At 41.2% G+C, this 24,310-nt stretch overlaps 1 protein-coding gene across 31 annotated transcripts in view; it reads left to right on the forward strand.

Moving 5' to 3' along the window:
* The window catches only part of LOC111836071 (protocadherin gamma-A11-like), a 187,780-nt gene that overhangs the window by 94,006 nt on the left and 69,464 nt on the right, over nucleotides 1-24,310 (forward strand). For 2 of the 31 annotated variants that reach the window (XM_072701943.1, XM_072701964.1), the window contains exon 1: nucleotides 10,957-13,560. The exons of 21 other annotated variants lie outside the window; for them this stretch is intronic. In XM_072701943.1, coding sequence (XP_072558044.1) covers nucleotides 11,155-13,560 — 2,406 coding nt within the window. In that variant the 5' untranslated portion in view covers nucleotides 10,957-11,154. Of the gene's footprint in view, nucleotides 1-79; nucleotides 3,107-7,019; nucleotides 9,683-10,956; nucleotides 13,561-14,451; nucleotides 17,136-18,881; nucleotides 21,577-24,310 lie in introns of those variants that run through there. 8 more of the 31 variants (XM_072701969.1, XM_072701948.1, XM_072701970.1 and 5 more) reach the window with 8 other exon arrangements.

Here is a 24,310-nt window from a genome sequence, read left to right on the forward strand (position 1 = left end):
TTTATTGGGATATAATCATATATTTACTCTCCTTCTTAAAAGTACAAAACTTCCCGGCTCGGCACTACACTTTCACCCCTGCTTCCCGCTCCCGCGCCAGCTCTCTCTCTCTCTCATCTCACCCTTGCGCTCCATCCGCAAGCTCAGAGAAGCAGACCCACTTCACCATCAACATTGCATAGCCAAATTAAACTCTTACATTACTTAAAAAAAAGATTGAAAGTTTTTTTTAAAGGGTGTAGACTATTTATCTTTACATACACGTTCCTATACACATGTAATGAGGTATAATGTCTGATCTTTTAAATTGCTTCAGATGTTACACTGTATTCCGTTTTCACATGAGCCCACAGGACAGGAAATGTCGAGCCGGGAAGCGTGAGCCGGCGGTTCTCGCGCAGGACTGTAAGGGTCGCTGTTGGTTAAGCAGGCGAGCTGCGCTGGGATGTATTTCAGGAGCGCCTCCCTTATTACTGCACGTTACATACAGAGCTATACGCAGTGTCTGCATAATACCAGTGGATTTCAGGAGAAACAGAGTGGAGGAAACGGCTCAGAAGTGAATGGAAATCTAGGGAGTCGGCTGGGAAATAATATGTTATAAAAATACTATTTTGTTCATAGTGTTGATTTCGTTGGATGGTTTTCCTCGATAAATAAAACATCCGTGTGATTTTAACAGCAAAACGTGAAGGAGAAGATGGCATTCAGAGAAAAATCCGACAATACTAAGAGGCAATTATCACTCTGGATAATTATCCTTTCGTTTTTATATGTTGCTCAAGGACAAATGCGATACTCTATTCCGGAGGAGATGGTGAAAGGCTCCGTCATCGGCAACGTCGCTGCGGATTTGGGGATTGACGATAAAAGGCTGAAAAGCGGCCGAGCTCGGATCGTTGCTGGAGACAGCAGTCGGTACGTGGAGCTGAACTCAGACAAAGGAATACTGGTGGTCAATGAGAGAATAGACAGGGAGGCGTTGTGTAGAAGAACATCTTTGTGCAGCTTTAGCATTGAAATTATTCTTGAGAATCCCATTCAGTTAACTGAAGTAGTAATAGAAATAATGGACATGAATGATCATTCCCCGAAATTTGCGAAAAATGAAATAAATATTGAGATTAGTGAATCGGCGTTGCCCGGTGCGCGGTTTTTGCTGGACAGCGCTTATGATCCCGATGTCGGTATTAATGCCATACAGAGCTACAGCCTGAAACCGACTGATAACTTTGTATTAAAACAGGAGACGCGTCCTGATGGTAGTAAATATATTGAGATGATGCTACAGTCCCCAGTAGACAGAGAGAAACAGGAGGACTTGTCTCTAACATTGACTGCTATAGACGGAGGTCACCCACCGAGGTCTGGCGTGATGACAGTGAATGTGAAGGTTTTGGATGCGAATGATAACGCTCCAGTTTTTACACAGAAGCTTTACAGAGCTGGCATAGCAGAAAACTCACCCAGAGGCACGCTGGTGACTACAGTAAGTGCAGATGACTCAGATAAAGGCGTTAATGGTCAAGTAATATATGCTTTCATACACATGTCCGAAAAGGAAAGCGGAGTATTTGAAATTGACGAAAAATCGGGTAGTATTTTTGTAAGAGGAAGTATAGATTTTGAACAAGATCAGATATATGAGCTAAATGTAGAAGCTAGAGATCAGGGTGGTTTGACAGATTCTTGTGCTGTTATAATTAATGTAATTGACGTGAATGATAACATTCCCATTATAACGTTAACATCATTCACTAATCCAGTTTCTGAAGACGCTTCACCAGGAACTACTATTGCAGTTATTAATGTTAAAGACGTGGACTCGGGGGAAAATGGTCAGGTGAATTGCATTATATCTGAAGCCTCTACCTTTGCAATGAAATCATCAATAAGGAATTACTTCACCGTTCAGACAATAAAAATGCTAAATAGAGAAACAGAATCAGAGTACAACGTTACAATAACAGCCAGGGACAACGGCGTGCCTTCCCTCTCCAGTAACAAGACATTACATATCAGAGTATCCGATGTGAACGATAATGCACCAGTATTTGAACAACAATCCTATGATGTTCGTTTGGTAGAAAACAACACACCCGGTGTTTCCATTTTCAATGTAAAAGCGAATGATGCCGACTGCTGCCAGAACGCGCGCGTCTCCTACCTGCTGGAGGACTCGGAGGTCAACGGTGTGCCCGCCTCTTCTCTCGTGTCAGTAAATGCCGAAAGCGGGATAATCCACGCCATGCATTGTTTCGATTATGAGAAACTTAGAGAATTTCAAGTTAAAGTCAGAGCTCAGGATGCGGGCTCACCTCCATTAAGCGGAAATGCTACAGTTCGCATTATCATCCAGGACCAGAACGACAATGCGCCTCAGATCCTCTACCCAGTACAGACTGGTGGCTCCTCGGTGGCTGAGATGGTGCCTCGTTCAGCTGATGTGGGCTATCTTGTCACTAAAGTGGTGGCCGTCGATGTGGACTCTGGACAGAATGCCTGGCTCTCATATAAACTGCAGAAAGCGACAGACAGGGCGCTGTTTGAAGTGGGCTCACAGAACGGGGAAATCAGAACTATACGCCCGGTCAGTGATAAAGACGCAATGAAACAAAGACTTACTGTTATTGTGGAGGACAACGGACAGCCGTCTCGCTCAGCTACAGTCAACGTTAATGTGATGGTGGCGGACAGCTTCCCTGAAGTACTCTCGGAATTCAGTGACAATACTCACGACAAGGATTACAATGACAACCTGACTTTTTATTTAGTTTTGGCTCTGGCTGTAGTGTCCTTCCTCTTCATTTTATCGTTAGTAGTGATTATATCCGTGAAAATCTATAGATGGAGACAATCACGCATCTTTTACCAGTCCAACCTCCCAGTTATACCGTATTATCCAACACTTTACTCAGACGCCGGAGGTACAGGGACTTTACAGCATATGCACAACTACGAGGTGTATATGACGGCTGACTCCAGGAAGAGTGACTGTAAGTTTGTCAGACCTAGTAGTCAGAACATTTTAATAGTGGATCCCAAGTCTGCCGAAACAATGGAATTTACGGGGAATGAAAAAAGCATGTTTGATGAGAGAGATTTGGTAAGTTGATAAATGTTAATAATTTCTAAATCTTCTTTAGCTAATTTCGGCAATTAATGTTATTTATACCGTCTCTTGTCGTTTCAAGTTTATAGTGACATAGTTATTATTTTTACCGGGGTAGATGATTTTATGAATATTTTCATAAAGCAACATAATATTTTACGTATGTAAAAGCGCATAATATTTTACGCGCGTTTTTTTCATCTTAAGGGCCTGATGGAAGAATAGACCGCACATTTGGTATTTTTAGGGGCAAGCAGCGTAGGTGCGAGGCACCCATTATTATTTTTGTTGTAGTTGTGTCCCAGTTCCTCACTCTCCTCTGGTTAGCTGATATTCTGGTATAATTTACACATTTTTTCCACAAACTTTAGTGCACTCGTCCTTTCCTTTTTAGTAGGCCTATTCGTAAATAAATTTACGATGCATTGTAGACTATTTGAATTTCATCTTGCACATATAATTCGATTTTATAATTAAAACTATGTAGAAAATCAAACTGGATTTGTTAAAGACCGCCAGTTATCATCTAACATTCGTCGTCTATACTCAGTATAATACTTTCTAAATCAGACTCAGGGCCGAACTGGTAGTGTCTCTGGATGCGGAAAAGGCTTTTGACCGAGTGGAGTTGGATTACCTATTTTCAGTTCTTAGCAGATTTGGTGTCGGTCATGAATTTATTTCATGGAGTAAGCTTTTATACCAATCCCCTACTGCCAGTGTAACCCCTAACTCCACTCGGTCTGATTTTTTCAATTTATCACTTGTCCCTTGTCACCACTTCTTTTTGCACTCGCAATTGAACCACTCGCCATTGCTCTCAGAAATTCAACATTCTTCACTGGAATTTTTCGGGCTGGAGCTGAACATAAAGTCTCGCTATATGCGGATGATCGTTTACTTTATATCTCAGATCAAGTTATCAGCACTGACAAAATTTTGGGCATTTTAGAGTAATTTGGGACCTTCTCTTGTTATAAATTTAATCTAGCCTAGATAAGAGTGAATGCTTCCTTCTCAGCCGCGCGGCTAAGCTGGTACCACCTGGGCTGTTGCCTCTTCGTACAGCGTCGTCTTGTTTTCGTTATTTGGACATTAATATTTCATATAGTTTTTCTGCTCTTTACAAGCATAATATTTTAAAGCTTTTTAAGGAGGTTAAAACAGATTTACAGCGTTGGACCGTTTTACCCCTGTCCTTTTTAGGGCGAGTCAACAAAATTAAGATGAATATTTTACCAAGGTTCTTATTGCTATTCCAATGTTTACCTATATTTCTCCCTAAATCATTTTTTAGAAATTTGGATAAAATAATATCTCAATTTATTTGGGCAGGGAAGAACCCAAGAGTAAAATACTCTACTATACAAAGTACCAAGAATGAGGGTGGCCTTGCATTACCCAATTTTTATTGTACTGTTGGGCCGCCAACATTCATACAATCCACACTTGGCGTAACTCTCCTCATACTGATTGGTGCAGATGGAAGCCAGTTCTTGCAGCTCCACCTCCTTATCAGCCTTATACTCCTTTAAACTTATACCTTTTAAAATATATATGCTTCAAATCCATTAGTCCTCTCATCTATCAGGATATGGAGACAATTTAGACAACACTTAAAATTAGTTTCTCCATAAACTCTGATGCCTATCTGCAATAACCATCTATTCCCACCCTCATCATTTGATGCTGCCTACACTTTGTGGAAAGATAATGGTCTGGTGAATGTTACTCAGTTGTATACAGACAAAACCTTTGACTCTTTTAAGGCCAAATGTGACCTTTCTCTGTCTCATTTGTATAGATATTTTCAAATCAAAAACCTTGTTCGTTGTAATTTCACAAATTTTCCCCATCAACCAGCTGACTCACTTATTGATAAAATTATTTCTATCTCAGTTAAGTTTAAAATTATTTCAGCCACGATGGACCTAATCCTGTCCTTTTCCTTATCATCTTTAGCTGTTCGAGATGCCTGGGAGAGGGACACAGGTATTGTGTTTTCAGACGAGTGGTGGTAGTGTGCTCTCCATAGGGTCAGCTCATCTTCTTCCTGCTCTAATTTGATATTAATTCAGTTTAGGGTTCTGCATAGAACACATTTGTCAAAAGTTAAACTCAATAAGCTATTTAATCATGGTAATATGTGTGACAGATGTAATCTATCATTGGCTAACCACACCTATATGTGTTTTTCTTGCTCAAAATTGAGTTCTTTTTGGTTTTCTTTTACGATACACTATCTAAAGCTCTCAAGAAACCAGTGATTCCCAGTCCTTCTACATCTATTTTTGCTGTTCCAACCGATTCTTCTTCTTTTTTCTACAAGAGAACTGCTTATAGTAAAATAAATTCTGTTGTCAGTGTTTGTTGATGGAGAGGTTTGGGCTGTTTGCATAATTATACACTGTGTCATCCATGGTTGTGGCTTAATTAGCCAGTCTATCTAATAACAAGAGATGTGCACTGTTGTCAAAATGCCCATAGGTGTGCGACTGTGAGTGAATGGTGTGTGAGTGAATGGTGTGTGAGTGAGTGATGTGTGAGTGAATGGTGTGTGAGTGTGAGCGTGTGTGAGTGAATGGTGTGTGAGTGAGTGGTGTGTGAGAGTGTGTGAGTGAATGGTGTGTGAGTGTGAGCGTGTGTGAGTGAATGGTGTGTGAGTGTGAGCGTGTGTGAGTGAATGGTGTGTGAGTGAATGGTGTGTGAGTGTGTCCTGCGATGGGTCGGCCCCCCCATCTTGGGTTGTTTCCTGCCTTACGCCCATAGGCTCCAGACCCACTGTGACCCTTCATAGGACATGCAGTGACGGAAAATGGATGGATGGATGGATAGATGGATGGATGGATGGATGGATGGATAGAGATGTCCACAAACTTCTGGTATTACAGTATATTAAGAGGGCTCAACTGATATGGAAAGTAAAAATATTCAAAAGAACAGAAAGTGTATAAGCTTTTGAGTTCAGACAAAATAAGCTAATGACAAGAAAGAAATGAAATGTTGTAGAAATTATCCAGTTTCTGTTACAATGTAAGTTATCCCACATGTCCTGTGTAACGAGACACAAAACAAAACCTTCAGTAACATTATGGAGGCCGGGTGACTCAGTTGGTATCACTGTTCCTACATATTTTTTGGGTTGTGCTGCTGAATGTTGCCCCTGCTTCATACATACAGAGTTTGTGCTTCTTTCCTGAGGCACTGTGATTTCCAGGCCCAGTACAGAAAGGAAGCAGTGAATTAGTGGTTTTAAGATGCATGATGTTGATACATGACAAGATATTAGGGAATACAAGCAACATACTGCAAATTATACAATTATACAAGATTTACTGAACGTACCCATTATATATGAATGTATGACTGGGCATGTGTGCTTTTAATGTCTTCCTGTCATTAAAGAATAATAATATTTGCTAATTATTATGAATGAGTCCTGATGTGGTTACAATGTGATGTTTCTGACAGTACTATGGTTGTGCTTTAAGTTACAACAGAACATAGAAAGTCAACATCATTGTTGTACCTAGATTTGAAGTTGCTATATTAACATTTTAGTGAGGCTGATCTTACTGAAAAACCTTGCAAAAAAAGGAAAATTACCATAAAATAAAGCCATCCATCCCAAAAGCTGTTCCCAGTATGGACTGGGAGAAAATCTGAGCACAAGCTTGTAATGATGTAGAGAATCATTTCTAGTTTATTTGTGAATAAAGCAACAAGTAACTGGTAACTGATAAAAGTAGCTGGCTTGTATTTGATGAAAAGTAAAATAATTTTACTACCTGGATTGTATTTTGTCGCAGCCAGAGACTACAGGATAGAAAATGTTGCGAAACAGAACGTGGCAGCGTTTCCCTCGCAGGACTGTAAGGGCCGCTGTTGGCTATAAGGTGACGAGCTGCGGCGGGATCCATCTGACTCCCTTATTACTGCGGCTCTCTGAGATCCAGGCGCAGTTTGTGTACAGTACCGGGCCATTTCATCAGAAAAGGGTGGAGGAAAGAGCTCAGTGATCGTATATAGCGGATCTCTATTCGATAAAGGGATTTAACATCTGCATGGTTACTGCTTTGTTATCGGAAGGCTGATTTGGCAGAATGGTTTTTCGTATTTTATAAAACGTTCTTGGAATTTTAATACGAAAACTGAGACGGAGAAATGGGTATCAGGAAAATAACCAGCACTGAAAACGGGCAAGTACGATTCTGGATAATTTTCCTTTGGTTTTCTTATGTAACCCATGGACAAATGCGATACTCTATTCCAGAGGAGATGGTGAAAGGCTCCGTCATCGGCGATGTCGCTACGGATTTGGGGATTGACGTTAAAAGGCTGAAAAGCGGCCGAGCTCGGATGGTTGCCGGAGACAGCAGTCGGTACGTGGAGCTGAACACAGACAAAGGAATACTGGTGGTCAATGAGAGAATAGACAGGGAGACGCTGTGTAAGAAAACAAATTTGTGCAGCTTCAATGTTGAAATTATTCTTGAAAATCCAATTCAATTAATTGAAATCACAATAGAAATAACGGATGTGAATGATTATGCTCCAAAATTCCCAAATGAAGAAATAAATATTGAGATCAGTGAGGCGGCGCTGCCCGGTGCGCGGTTTTTGCTGGACAGCGCTTATGATCCCGATGTCGGTATTAATACCATACAGAGCTACAGTCTGAAACCGACTGATAACTTCGTATTAAAACAGGAGACCCGTTCTGATGGCAGTAAATATATTGAGATGATGCTACAGTCCCCCGTAGACAGAGAGAAACAGGAGGATTTGTCTCTAACATTAACTGCTGTAGACGGAGGTCACCCACCGAGGTCCGGTATAATGAAAATAAATGTAAAGGTTTTGGACGCAAATGATAACACACCAGTTTTTACCAAGAAGCTCTACAGAGCCACTGTCCTAGAAAACTCACCCAAGCGGACCCTAGTGACAACAGTTACTGCAACTGATTCGGATAAAGGCGCTAATGGTGAAGTGACATATTCCTTCAGACATATGTCCGAATCAGACAGTGGAGTGTTTGAAATTGACGAAAAATCGGGCGACATTTATATAAGAGGAAATATAGATTTTGAAAAAGAAAAAAGATACGAGCTGAATGTTGAAGCAAGAGATCACGGCAGTTTTACAGATTCTTGTGGTGTTATAATTGATATCACTGATGTGAATGATAACATTCCCATTATAACTTTAACATCATTCACTAATCCCGTTTCCGAAGACGCTTTACCCGGAACTACTATTGCAGTCATTAACATTAAAGACATCGACTCAGGAGATAATGGTCAGGTGAATTGCATTATATCTGAAGATTCGCCTTTTGTGATTAAATGGTCCACAAGGAATTACTTTACCGTTCAAACAACAAAAATGCTAAATAGAGAAACAGACTCAGAGTATAACGTTACAATAACAGCTACAGACGAAGGCTCACCTCCTCTCTCAAGTAACAAGACTTTACATATAAGAGTATCCGATGTGAATGACAATGCACCAGTATTTGAACGACCATCCTATGATGTTCGTTTGATAGAAAACAACACACCCGGTGTTTCCATTTTCACTGTAAAAGCGAATGATGCCGACTGCTGCCAGAACGCGCGCGTCTCCTACCTGCTGGAGGACTCGGAGGTCAACGGTGTGCCCGCCTCTTCTCTCGTGTCAGTAAATGCCGAAAGCGGGGTAATCCACGCCGTGCATTCTTTCGATTATGAGAAACTTAGAGAATTTCAAGTTAAAGTCAGAGCTCAGGATGCGGGCTCACCTCCATTAAGTGGAAATGCTACAGTTCGCATTTTCATCCAGGACCAGAACGACAATGCGCCTCAGATCCTCTACCCAGTACAGACTGGTGGCTCCTCGGTGGCTGAGATGGTGCCTCGTTCGGCTGATGTGGGCTATCTTGTCACTAAAGTGGTGGCCGTCGATGTGGACTCTGGACAGAATGCCTGGCTCTCATATAAACTGCAGAAAGCGACAGACAGGGCGTTGTTTGAAGTGGGCTCACAAAACGGGGAAATCAGAACTATACGCCCGGTCAGTGATAAAGACGCCATGAAACAAAGACTTACTGTTATTGTGGAGGACAACGGACAGCCGTCTCGCTCAGCTACAGTCAACGTTAATGTGATGGTGGCGGACAGCTTCCCTGAAGTACTCTCGGAATTCAGTGACAATACTCACGACAAGGATTACAATGACAACCTGACTTTTTATTTAGTTCTGGCTTTGGCTGTAGTGTCTTTCCTCTTCATTTTATCTTTAGTAGTTATTATATCTGTCAAAATCTATAGATGGAGACAATCACGCATCTTTTATCAGTCCAATCTGCCAGTTATACCGTATTATCCAACACTTTACTCAGACGCCGAAGGTACAGGGACTTTACAGCATTTGCACAACTACGAGGTGTATATGACGACTGACTCCAGGAAGAGTGACTGTAGGTTTGTCAGACCTACTAGTCATGATGTTTTAATGGCAGATCCTAATTCTGCAGAGACAATGAAGCGCGCACCGAGTGAAAGAACCGTTATGGATGAATCTTTTTTGGTGAGTACGGCAAGATGGGTATATCCTTTATTATATATCGTTCTTTTCAAATAATTTTAAATTCAGGTTCTTGTATCTGTCTAAGAAACACTTTCTGCTTGAATAAATTATCGTCTATTAAACGATAACTTTCTATTAAAACAGGAGGGGGGGCTTTATACGCCCTGTTATTTGTCTCACATCTTTTAGCTATTTGTCTCCTATTTTCTATAAATTTCGTAAACCCCGCCTGGCATATATCATAATGCATTGGAGTCCCCCCATCTGCTCGGCAAATCCCGTTTTTATTCGTAAGGAGACCCCCATAAGGGTCAAATCCTAACGCTGCCTCTGGTCTTCATCATTTATTGATTTATTAGCATTCCCATTTTAATTCTTTCTCGGTGTAGCTGAAACATCTCTGTGATATGTCATATGTGTGTGTGTCATTTTCATTCGCAATACTTTATTTTTGATTGTCAACTGCACCAGTCACATGAAATGTATTGAAAAGCTGCATGTAACGCGAATCTGTATTGTTAATGCAGAATTAAATTGGTTGCTATAATTTTACAAAGGAGTGGTTGAGGAAATCTCCTGGGACTCCTTATCTATTACAGTGTAGGCGTGCGTTACGCTGTGTGCTCGGCTATAACAGACGAGGTAGAATCTTGAGTGTCATCAGGGTGGGCGGTACGCCGGGAGTAAAGCTGCTCTCGCGGACGTCGGAGATTGGAGCTGAGAATCACAGTCCTGCTTTGTGTTTTCCAGATTTTCACTGGGTTCCCCTGAATAGTCAATCATTCGATTATGAGGGTGGGACATAGAGCAATACACGTCATTGTTAAAACTAATGCGCTTCAATCATACGTGATTTAAGAACATTTTTTCTGTACTGAGAGTGGAAAAATAAGCTAGACTTTAAAGACACAGGGTGAACGTTGTCTATATATCTCAAAATGCCATTAAGACCTTGACTTTATTATCACTGACAATGATTCTGTGAGATATGAATATGAGAAATCTGCCAATAGGTGAATATGTTAAAATATTGGGAACCATATCATTTAACTACCAATATAATTAAATCCAGAGCATTGTGTAGCGGGTGTGTAATCCATTAAGAGCACATGCCTCCTGTTGTTGGGATTCGCGGAGCGCGCGGCAGCGTTTCCCATACAGGTCTGTAAGGGCCGCTGTTGGTTAAGGAGGCGAGCTGCGACGAGCTGAATTTTTGTGGCACCTCCCTTATTGCAGTACTGCTTCCCACACACAGACACAGATGCAGTGTGCGAACGATCCTGGTAGATGACGACGGGAACAAGGAGGAAAAAATAGCTCAGACCTGATCGGATATTTTTTCAGTCAAATTGGATCAAAACTAAAAAGGCTTCAGGTGGATTTGTAATCCGCTGCATATGGTAATTTAAGTGTCACATGGATGTCTATTAATGAAAATATTGTCTTTCTATTATTAAGCGTTGACAGAGGAAATGGCCTTCAGGAAAATACCAAGTAATAATATCGGACAAATACGACTTTGGATATTTTTCCTTTGGTTTTCTTATGTAACCCATGGACAAATGCGATATTCTATTCCGGAGGAGATGGTGAAAGGCTCCGTCATTGGCGATGTCGCTGCGGATTTGGGAATCGACATCAAACGGCTGAAAAGCGGCCGAGCTCGGATCGTTGCCGGAGACAGCAGTCGGTACGTGGAGCTGAACACAGACAAAGGAATACTGGTGGTCAATGAGAGAATAGACAGGGAGGTGTTGTGTAAGAAAACAACAGTGTGCAGTTTCAGTATTGAAATTATTCTCGAAAATCCCATTCACTTATACAGGGTTACTGTAGAAATAACAGATATAAACGATCATTCTCCGGCATTTCCGAAAGATGAAATAAATATTGAGATCAGTGAGAACGCGTTACCCGGTGCGCGGTTTTTGCTGGACAGCGCTTATGATCCCGATGTCGGTATTAATACCATACAGAGCTACAGTCTAAATCCGACTGATAACTTCGTATTGAAACAGGAGACCCGTCCTGATGGTACTAGATATATTGAGATGATGCTACAATCCCCCGTAGACAGAGAGAAACAGGAGGATTTGTTTCTAACATTAACTGCTATAGACGGAGGTCACCCACCGAGGTCCGGTGCGATGAAAATAAATGTAAAGGTTTTGGATGTGAATGATAACGCTCCGGTGTTTACCAAGAAGCTCTACAGAACTGGTGTTTCAGAAAACTCACCCAAACACACATATGTGACAACAGTAAGTGCAACTGATTCAGATAAAGGCGTTAATGGTGAAGTGAGATACTCTTTTAGACATATGTCTGAAACAGATAGCGGTGTGTTTGAAATTGACGAAAAATCGGGCGACATAATTGTAAGAGAAAGTATAGATTTTGAAAAGGATCAGATATATGAGATAAATGTAGAAGCGAGAGATCACGGGGGCTTTACAGATTCGTGTGCTGTTATTATCGATATCATTGACGTGAATGATAATATTCCAGTTATAACGTTAACATCATTCACTAATCCAGTTTCTGAAGACGCTTTACCCGGAGCTACTATTGCAGTTGTTAACATTAAAGACTTAGACTCCGGAGAAAATGGCGAGGTCACATGTGAGATCACTGAAAATAGCCCCTTTTTAATAAAGTCATCTATTACAAATTATTTTGTTTTACAAACTAAAGAACAATTAAACAGAGAAGCAATCGCTGAATATAACATCACAATCAAAGCTTTCGATCACGGTAATCCATCTCTCTCTAATAAAAAGACATTACATATCAGAGTGTCCGATGTTAACGATAATGCACCGGTTTTTGAACGACCATCCTATGATGTTCGTTTGATAGAAAACAACACACCCGGTGTTTCCATTTTCACTGTAAAAGCGAATGATGCCGACTGCTGCCAGAACGCGCGCGTCTCCTACCTGCTGGAGGACTCGGAGGTCAACGGTGTGCCCGCCTCTTCTCTCGTGTCAGTAAATGCCGAAAGCGGGGTAATCCACGCCGTGCATTCTTTCGATTATGAGAAACTTAGAGAATTTCAAGTTAAAGTCAGAGCTCAGGATGCGGGCTCACCTCCATTAAGTGGAAATGCTACAGTTCGCATTTTCATCCAGGACCAGAACGACAATGCGCCTCAGATCCTCTACCCAGTACAGACTGGTGGCTCCTCGGTGGCTGAGATGGTGCCTCGTTCGGCTGATGTGGGCTATCTTGTCACTAAAGTGGTGGCCGTCGATGTGGACTCTGGACAGAATGCCTGGCTCTCATATAAACTGCAGAAAGCGACAGACAGGGCGCTGTTTGAAGTGGGCTCACAAAACGGGGAAATCAGAACTATACGCCCGGTCAGTGATAAAGACGCCATGAAACAAAGACTTACTGTTATTGTGGAGGACAACGGACAGCCGTCTCGCTCAGCTACAGTCAACGTTAATGTGATGGTGGCGGACAGCTTCCCTGAAGTACTCTCGGAATTCAGTGACAATACTCACGACAAGGATTACAATGACAACCTGACTTTTTATTTAGTTCTGGCTTTGGCTGTAGTGTCCTTCCTCTTCATTTTATCTTTAGTAGTGATTATATCCGTGAAAATATATAGATGGAGACAATCACGCATCTTTTATCAGTCCAATCTTCCAGTTATACCGTATTATCCAACACTTTACTCAGACGCCGGAGGTACAGGGACTTTACAGCATATGCACAACTACGAGGTGTATATGACGACTGACTCCAGGAAGAGTGACTGTAAGTTTCTCAGACCTAATTGCCAAAGCGTTTTGATAGAGGATCGAAGTTCCGCGGAGATAATGAAGCGCGCACAAAATGACAAAAATGCTTTGGATGAGTCAGATTGGGTAAGTACGCAACTTAATATTAATTAAAAATATATAATATTGTATACCTTTTTGTTATTGTTGCCTTGTTTTTCTCTTATATAAAATTATTGAATATCTGATTTTTCTTTATCCTTAACATTTTAGTTAGTTTAATCATAGCGTCCTGATTTGTGACATATTTCAAAGCGTAGCTGATTTATTTATTTATTTTTTTGCATAATATCTCAATGGCAAAAGAAACTCTGTCATTATAGAATTATCCTCATTCGACTGAGTTAATATCATCAGGGTTAGTTAAGGAAAAAAATGTTTTCTTAGTTTAAGTATTTCCCGCAAAGTAATAACGAGCTGGCTGTTGTTCAGTGGTCCAATTAGATGTTTTATCTGTTTAACATGGATCGCGAGGAGATAAGAGGAAAAAAGTAATGTAGTCTTAGGGAATAAACGAATATATTAAATGGATTTTAAATCGCACAAAACAAAGGAATAAGAACATTGTCATGCAGAACTTTACTCATCCACAGGCTACAAACTGTAAAATGTCATGCGATGTTAGTGTTGAATACAATGAATTTATAAGAGCGCATTAGATTTCGATTTTAAGGTGCGATTATTGGCTTTAGGAAGTTAACTATTTTATCATAGGCCTATTTCGGATATTATGGATTATCAGTACTTAAAAAAAGATTGAAAGTTTTTTTAAAGGATGTAGACTAACTATTTATCATAACATACACGTTACTATAAACGTAATGAGTTATAATGTCTGATTTATTTTTTATTTTTTTAAATAATTGCTTCAGATGTTGGACTCTATTACGTTTTCACATGAGCCCACAGGACAGTTAATGTCGAGCCGGGAAGCGCGAGCCGGCGTTTCTCGCGCAGGACTGTAAGGGCCGCTGTTGTTTAAGCAGGCGAACTGCGCTGGGATACATTTCAGGAGCGCCTCCCTTATTACTGCACGTTACATACACAGCTATACGCAGTGTCTGCATTATGCCAGTGGATTTCAGGAGAAACAGAGTGGAGGAGACGGCTCAGAAGTGAATGGAAATCTAGGGAGTCGGCTGGGAAATAATATGTTATAAAAATACTATTTTGTTCATAGTGTTGTTTTCGCTGGATGGTTTTCCTCGAAATATAAAACATTTGTGTGATTTTAATAGCAAAACGTGAAGGAGAAGATGGCATTCAGAGAAAAATCCGACAATACTAAGAGGCAATTATCACTCTGGATTATTATCCTTTCGTTTTTATATGTTGCTCAAGGACAAATGCGATACTCTATTCCGGAGGAGATGGTGAAAGGCTCCGTCATCGGCAACGTCGCTGCGGATTTGGGGATTGACGATAAAAGGCTGAAAAGCGGCCGAGCTCGGATCGTTGCCGGAGACAGCAGTCGGTACGTGGAGCTGAACACAGACAAAGGAATACTGGTGGTCAATGAGAGAATAGACAGGGAGATGGTTTGTAATCAAAGGTCTCCATGTAGTTTCAATACTGAAATTATTCTCGAAAATCCAATCGAATTATATAGGATTATTATAGAAATAATGGATATTAATGATCATTCTCCAGCATTTCCAAAAGATGAAATAAGTATAGAGATTAGTGAGACGGCGCTGCCCGGTGCGCGGTTTTTGCTGGACAGCGCTTATGATCCCGATGTCGGTATTAATACTATACAGAGCTACAGTCTAAATCCGACTGATAATTTTGTGTTGAAACAGGCTACCCAGCCTGATGGTACGATATACATAGAGATGATGTTACAATCCCCCGTAGACAGAGAGAAACAGGAGGACTTGTCTCTAACATTGACTGCTGTAGACGGAGGTCACCCACCGAGGTCCGGTGCGATGAAAATAAATGTAAAGGTTCTGGATGCAAATGATAACGCTCCAGTTTTTACAAAAAAACATTACAAAGCCGAAGTTCCAGAAAACTCTTCCAAAGGGACGTTTGTGACAAAAGTAAGTGCAACTGATTCTGATAAAGGCATTAATAGTGAAGTCACCTACGCCTTCAGACATATCACAGACAAACACAGTGACGTATTTGAAATAAATGAAAAATCCGGAGAGATTTTTGTTCGTGGAAGTGTAGATTTTGAAAGTATGCAGAAATATAAAATAAACGTCGAAGCTAGAGATCACGGTGGTTTTACAGATTCGTGTGAACTTATTATTGATATAATCGACGTGAACGATAATATTCCTATTATAACGTTAACATCATTCACTAATCCAGTTTCTGAAGACGCTTTACCCGGAACTACTGTTGCAGTTATTAACGTTAAAGACATGGACTCGGGAGAAAATGGCGAAGTCACATGTGTGATCAGCGAAAATAGCCCGTTTGTAATAAAATCATCTTTAACAAATTATTTTGTATTACAAACTGAGGAATATTTGAACCGTGAAACAAATGCAGAATATAACATTACAATTAAAGCTACGGACCACGGCTCAAACTCTCTCTTTAGTAACAAGATGTTACATATCAGAGTATCTGATGTTAATGATAATGCACCACTATTTGAACAACGGTCTTACTGTGTTTACTTAACGGAGAACAACACACCCGGTGTTTCCATTTTCACTGTAAAAGCGAATGATGCCGACTGCTGCCAGAACGCGCGCGTCTCCTACCTGCTGGAGGACTCGGAGGTCAACGGTGTGCCCGCCTCTTCTCTCGTGTCAGTAAATGCCGAAAGCGGGGTTATTCACGCTATTCACTGTTTCGATTATGAGAAACTTAAAGAGTTTCAAGTTAAAGTGAGAGCTCAAGACGCGGGCTCACCTCCATTAAGTGGAAATGCTACAGTTCGCATTATCATCCAGGACCAGAACGACAACGCGCCTCAGATCCTCTACCCAGTACAGACTGGTGGCTCCTCAGTGGCTGAGATGGTGCCTCGTTCAGCTGATGTGGGCTATCTTGTCACTAAAGTGGTGGCCGTCGATGTGGACTCTGGACAGAATGCCTGGCTCTCATATAAACTGCAGAAAGCGACAGACAGGGCGCTGTTTGAAGTGGGCTCACAAAACGGGGAAATCAGAACTATACGCCCGGTCAGTGATAAAGACGCCATGAAACAAAGACTTACTGTTATTGTGGAGGACAACGGACAGCCGTCTCGCTCAGCTACAGTCAACGTTAATGTGATGGTGGCGGACAGCTTCCCTGAAGTACTCTCGGAATTCAGTGACAATACTCACGATAAGGATTACAATGACAACCTGACTTTTTATTTAGTTCTGGCTTTGGCTGTAGTGTCTTTCCTCTTCATTTTATCTTTAGTAGTTATTATATCTGTCAAAATCTATAGATGGAGACAATCACGCATCTTTTATCAGTCCAATCTGCCAGTTATACCGTATTATCCAACACTTTACTCAGACGCCGGAGGTACAGGGACTTTACAGCATATGCACAACTACGAGGTGTATATGACGACTGACTCCAGGAAGAGTGACTGTAAGTTTGTCAGACCTAGTAGTCAGAACATTTTAATAATGGATCCCAAGTCTGCCGAAACAATGAAGTGCACAAGGAATGAAAAAAGCATTTTTGATGAGACGGATTTGGTAAGTTAGAAGTCTACTTTTGAATCGTCACTACGTATTTGCCGCCATTTTCCTAATACCGTGAAAAAGGCCTAATATCATTAATAATGTTTCTTGTGTTGCATCATTTTATATTCATATAGTTCTAACATTTTATACTGTTTGTTTACATTTTTTAACTCACGCGCCGGATGGCAAAATTGACCCCACAGTTAATATTATTTTTGTTGTTGTTTTCCAGTTCCTGCAGACTATTTTGTCTGATTAGCTGTCATTTTGGTATTATGTCTTACTCGTAGATTCCAGAACGCTCACTGCGCTCAGTGCATCCATTTACTAAATTTAGTAAACTGATTTGTGGGATTTGTTTGTCTTATGTTTCTGTGAAGTATAAAGTCACTGATCTGTTCTGTACAACCTCACATCCTGCTGCCAGTGTTTGGTCTCGGTTGTTTGCTTAATTTCACACCTGCGTCAGCCATGGTTGTGGCTTAATTAGCCGACTTTTCTAATAACTAGAGATGTCCACAAACTCCTGGTATTACAGTATATTAGGAGACCTCAAAAGAGATGGAAAATAAAAACATTTAAAAGAAAATATATAATGGGGATAATGTATAGATACTGTAATATGTTTTGCGTACCCAGAAGTAGGTAAAGGGCGCTACAGTTAAACAGGTCCACTGGTACCGCTGCCACCTCCTTCTTATATTTTAGCTGGGGAGGTCCAGACACATGAGACAGAGGCAATACCAGCCTCCCCGTTCTTCTCCCGTGACAGTAGGAGTTCTGTGCCGTGGTACCGCCACACAGTCACAGCTCTCAGTGCCTGATACGCTCCGCGTCTCCCTATAGACAGCACAAGACTAACTTACCCCCTACCATGTACGTGCCTCGCTGTCTTCACCCGCGGCCGACCTAACATCAGCGACGGGCACACTGCGCTCCCCAAAGCAGATCAGCCACGGATAGACGGCATGGTTTCTCTCCAAACACACACCAGTGCCCCCCCCTCGCGAATCAACCCGGTCCCCCTCTATCTGTCCCAGCCCCCTTTTTAACAAGACATCCCTCCACCACTTTCCAGATGCAACTCATCAGTAGTCAAATATCACATCCTCTGCTCGCCTCTCAATGCACCATCGAAGGTTCACTGAACATGCTTGTTATGTAGAAATGTATGACCTTAGCATGCATGCTTTTATGTCTTCCTGTCACTAAAGAATTATAATTCTTGCTAATTATTATGATTGGTTGAAATGTAATGTTTCTGATAGCACTATGGTTGTGTTCTATTAAGTTACAACAAAACATTATAGGTCAACTAAATTTTTTTTGAACATGCTGTATTAATATTTTCACAAGGCAGGTCTTGTTGAAAAGCTTGCTGAAAAGAAAAAAATACCTAGATCCTACACTATACCCATACCAAAAACAAGAATACACTTTGACAAATAGTTCAGCATGTACAATTCTAGTCTATAAAAAGTAAGAGGAAACACAGTGATCCATCCCCATAGTTGAACACAGGATGGACTGGGAAAAAAATCTTACCTCATGCTTCAAAGGAAGTATTGTATCATTTCTAGTTTCTTTATCAATGAAGCAAAAAGTAATAGGCAATTCAGCAAAGTAACTGGCCTATATTCAATGAATAGCAAGTTCATGAAATTTAGTACCTGGATTGTATGTTGTCACAGCCAGAGACTACAGGATAGAAAGTGTTGCGAACAGAGAACGTGGCAGCGTTTCCCTCGCAGGACTGTAAGGGCCGCTGTTGGCTACAAGGTGACGAGCTGCGGCGGGATCCATCTGACTCCCTTATTACTGCGGCTCTCTGAGATCCAGGCGCAGTTTGTGTACAGTACCGGGCCATTTCATCAGAAAAGGGTGGAGGAAAGAGCTCAGTGATCGTATATCGCGGGTCTCTATTCGGAAAAAGGATTTAACATCTGCATGGTTATTGCTATGTAATCAGAGGGCTGATTTGGCAGAATGATTTTTCATATTTTATAAGACGTCCTTGGGATTTTAATACGAAAACTGAAACGGAGAAATGGGTATCGGGAAAATAACGAGCACTGAAAACGGGCAAGTACGATTCTGGATAATTTTCCTTTGGTTTTCTTATGTAACCCATGGACAAATGCGATACTCTATTCCGGAGGAGATGGTGAAAGGCTCCGTCATCGGCAATATCGCTGCGGATTTGGGGATTGACGTTAAAAGGCTGAAAAGCGGCCGAGCTCGGATCGTTGCCGGAGACAGCAGTCGGTACGTGGAGCTGAACACAGACAAAGGAATACTGGTGGTCAATGAGAGAATAGACAGGGAGACGGTTTGTAATAAAAGATCTCCATGTAGTTTTAATTCTGAAATTATTCTCGAAATTCCAATTGAATTGTACAGGATTACTATAGAAATAATGGATATTAATGACCATGCCCCAGCATTTCCAAAAGATGAAATAAATATTGAGATTAGTGAATCGGCGCAGCCCGATGCGCGGTTTTTACTGGACAGCGCTTATGATCCCGATGTCGGTATTAATACCATACAGAGCTACAGCCTAAATCCGACTGATAATTTTGTATTGAAACAGGTAACCCGTCCAGATGGAACGATTTACATTGAGATGATGCTACAGTCCCCCGTAGACAGAGAGAAACAGGAGGACTTGTCTTTAACTTTAACTGCTATTGACGGAGGTCACCCACCGAGGTCCGGTGCGATGAAAATACATGTAAAGGTTTTGGACGTGAATGATAACGCTCCGGTTTTTACAAAAAAACACTACAGAGCTGAAGTCCCAGAAAACTCTTCCAAAGGAACGTTTGTGACAAAAGTAAGTGCAACTGATTCTGATAAAGGCATTAATAGTGAAGTCACATACGCCTTCAGACATATCACAGACAAATACAGTGACGTATTTGAAATAAATGAAAAATCCGGAGAGATATTTGTTAGTGGAAGTGTAGATTTTGAAACTATGCAGAAATACGAGATAAACATTGAAGCTAGAGATCACGGTGGTTTTACAGATTCATGTGAACTTATTATTGAAATAATTGACATGAATGATAACATCCCCATTATAACGCTGACATCATTCACTAATCCAGTTTCTGAAGATGCTTTACCTGGAACTACTGTTGCAGTTATTAACGTTAAAGACTTGGACTCGGGAGAAAATGGAGAGGTCACATGTTTGATTAGCGAACATAGTCCGTTTGCAATAAAATCATCTTTAACAAATTATTTTGTATTACACACTGAGGAATATTTGAACCGAGAAACAAATGCAGAATATAACATTACAATTAAAGCTTCGGATCAAGGCTTACCCTCTCTCTTTAGTAACAAGATGTTACATATCAGAGTATCCGATGTCAATGATAATGCTCCAGTATTTGAACACCGGTCTTATTCTGTTTATTTAACGGAGAACAACACACCCGGTGTTTCCATTTTCACTGTAAAAGCGAATGATGCCGACTGCTGCCAGAACGCGCGCGTCTCCTACCTGCTGGAGGACTCGGAGGTCAACGGTGTGCCCGCCTCTTCTCTCTTGTCAGTAAATGCTGAAAGCGGGGTAATCCACGCCGTGCATTCTTTCGATTATGAGAAACTTAGAGAATTTCAAGTTAAAGTCAGAGCTCAAGACGCGGGCTCACCTCCATTAAGCGGAAATGCTACAGTTCGCATTATCATCCAAGACCAGAACGACAACGCGCCTCAGATCCTCTACCCAGTACAGACTGGTGGCTCCTCGGTGGCTGAGATGGTGCCTCGTTCAGCTGATGTGGGCTATCTTGTCACTAAAGTGGTGGCCGTCGATGTGGACTCTGGACAGAATGCCTGGCTCTCATATAAACTGCAGAAAGCGACAGACAGGGCGCTGTTTGAAGTGGGCTCACAAAACGGGGAAATCAGAACTATACGCCCGGTCAGTGATAAAGACGCCATGAAACAAAGACTTACTGTTATTGTGGAGGACAACGGACAGCCGTCTCGCTCAGCTACAGTCAACGTTAATGTGATGGTGGCGGACAGCTTCCCTGAAGTACTCTCGGAATTCAGTGACAATACTCACGACAAGGATTACAATGACAACCTGACTTTTTATTTAGTTCTGGCTCTGGCTGTAGTGTCCTTCCTCTTCATTTTATCTTTAGTAGTGATTATATCCGTGAAAATCTATAGATGGAGACAATCACGCATCTTTTATCAGTCCAATCTCCCAGTTATACCGTATTATCCAACACTTTACTCAGACGCCGGAGGTACAGGAACTTTACATAATATGCACAACTACGAGGTGTATATGACGACTGACTCCAGGAAGAGTGATTGTAAGTTCGTCAGACCGAGCAGTCAGAGCGTTTTAATAGTGGATCCCAAGCCTGCCGAAACAATGGAGTTTATGGGTAATGAAAAAAGCATGTTTGATGAGCGAGATCTGGTAAGTTGATAAATTTGAATAATTTCTAAATATTCAGTATTTATCTTTTAATCATTTAGCTTATTTCGGCAATTAATGTTATTTATAATGTTTCGTGTCGTTTCAGATTTTATAGTTACATAGTTATTATTTTCACCGTTGTAGATTCTTCTACACTCACCTAAAGGATTATTAGGAACACCATACTAATATGGTGTTTGACCCCCTTTTGCCTTCAGAACTGCCTTAATTCTATGTGGCATTGATTCAACAAGGTGCTGAAAGCATTCTTTAGAAATGTTGGCCCATATTGATAGGATAGCATCTTGCAGTTGATGGAGATTTGTGGGATGCACATCCAGGGCACGAAGCTCCCGTTCCACCACATCCCGAAGATGCTCTATTGGGTTGAGATCTGGTGACTGTTGGGGCCATTGTAGTACAGTGAACTCATTGTCATGTTCAAGAAACCAATTTGAAATGATTCGAGCTTTGTGACATGGTGCATTATCCTGCTGGAAGTAGCCATCAGAGGATGGGTACATGGTGGTCATAAAGGGATGGACATGGTCAGAAACAATGCTCAGGTAGGCCGTGGCATTTAAACGATGCCCAATTGGCACTAAGGGGCCTAAAGTGTGCCAAGAAAACATCCCCCACACCATTACACCACCAGCAGCAGCCTGCACAGTGGTAACAAGGCATGATGGATCCATGTTCTCATTCTGTTTACGCCAAATTCTGACATCCATTTGAATGTTTCAACAGAAATCGAGACTCATCAGACCAGGCAACATTTTTCCAGTCTTCAACTGTCCAATTTTGGTGAGCTCGTGCAAATTGTAGCCTCTTTTTCCTATTTGTAGTGGAGATGAGTGGTACCCAGTGGGGTCTTCTGCTGTTGTAGCCCATCCGCCTCAAGGTTGTGCGTGTTGTGGCTTCACAAATGCTTTGCTGCATACCTCGGTTGTAACACGTGGTTATTTCAGCCAAAGTTGATCTTCTATCAGCTTGAATCAGTCGGACCATTCTCCTCTGACCTCTAGCATCAACAAGGCATTTTCGCCCACAGGACTGCCGCATACTGGATGTTTTTCCCTTTGCACACCATTCTTTGTAAACCCTAGAAATGGTTGTGCGTGAAAATCCCAGTAACTGAGCAGATTGTGAAATACTCAGACCGGCCCGTCTGGCACCAACAACCATGCCACGCTCAAAATTGCTTAAATCACCTTTCTTTCCCATTCTGACATTCAGTTTGGAGTTCAGGAGATTGTCTTGACCAGGACCACACCCCTAAATGCATTGAAGCAACTGCCATGTGATTGGTTGATTAGATAATTGCATTAACGAGAAATTGAACAGGTGTTCCTAATAATCCTTTAGGTGAGTGTATATGCGCGTATATAAAACCGCAAAATGTTTACGCGCCTTTATTTCACCTTAAGCGCCTGTTGGAAAAATAGACCCCACAGTTGGTATTTTTATGGGCAAGCAGCGTAGGTGCGAGGCACCCATTGTAATTTTTGTTGTAGTTCTGTCCCAGTTTCTCACTCTCCTCTGATTAGCTGTCATTCTGGTTTGAGGTCTTACACATTGTTTCCACAAAGTTGAGTGCACTCGTCCTTTCCTTTCCAGCATTAGTAAATAAATGTCCGTTGTATTACTGATTAATTATTTTATCTTGGACATAACATTGGATTTTATGAAGAAAACTATGTAGAATAATCACATATTAATTTTCAAATTAAAAATTATAGATAATAAGTAACCTGTGAAATGAGTTTTGCGTCTAAATAGCCTACAGAATAAGATGAAAGACATGTGGACTCCAGTTTTTCCAAACTCTCATTCCAAACCCATTGGTATTATTTTAGAGCTCGTCAGCCTTTTGTTTCTCTATTAGCCTGTAAACACCACTGGGAAGGCTTCCCATTGCTGGGGGGTCTTGTTACCAATCAGGTTTGGGATTGCTGCTGGGTGATCAGGTCCCTTTCTGTGCGCTTGTGTGCCCTACCACTTAAGAACTGAACTCCAGGATGTTTCTACTTTGCAGTCACGACACTTGTAGTTTACCTGGCTCAGTCTGTGGGGCATTAATTCGGTGCACTGATTTGTCACTTATCTCTTCTGTACAACCACAAATTTTGTTGCCAGTGTTTGTTGATAGAGAGGGTGGGGCTGTTTGCTTAATTATATACTGCTGTCTGCCACGGTTATGGCTTAATAAGCCAATTTATTTAATAACTAGAAATGTCCACAAACGTCTGGCAGTACAGTATATTAGGAGGGCTCAAATGACATGGAAATTATAAACATTTAAAAGAAAATATAGACGTTTAAAAAAATAAGCTACTGACAAGAAAGAAATGTTATGTTGTAGAAATTGTCCAGTTTCTGTTATAGTGTAAGTTATCCCACATGTCCTGTGTAATGAGACACAAAACAAAACCTTCAGTAACATTATGGAGGCCGGGTGACTCAGTTGGTATCACTGTTCCTACATATTTTTTGGGTTGTGCTGCTGAATGTTGCCCCTGCTTCATACATACAGAGTTTGTGCTTCTTTCCTGAGTCACTGTGATTTCCAGGCCCAGTACAGAAAGGAAGCAGTGAATTAGTCGTTGTAAGACAGATGTTATTGATATATAATGAAATATTATAGAATACAACCAAAGTACTGCAAATTATACATACCACTGAAGTATAAATGTATGACTCAGCATGCATGCTTTCATGTCTTCCTGTCATTACA

The sequence above is a fragment of the Paramormyrops kingsleyae genome, chromosome 18 (genome assembly GCF_048594095.1).
Source record: "Paramormyrops kingsleyae isolate MSU_618 chromosome 18, PKINGS_0.4, whole genome shotgun sequence".
Lineage (NCBI taxonomy): Eukaryota > Metazoa > Chordata > Actinopteri > Osteoglossiformes > Mormyridae > Paramormyrops > Paramormyrops kingsleyae.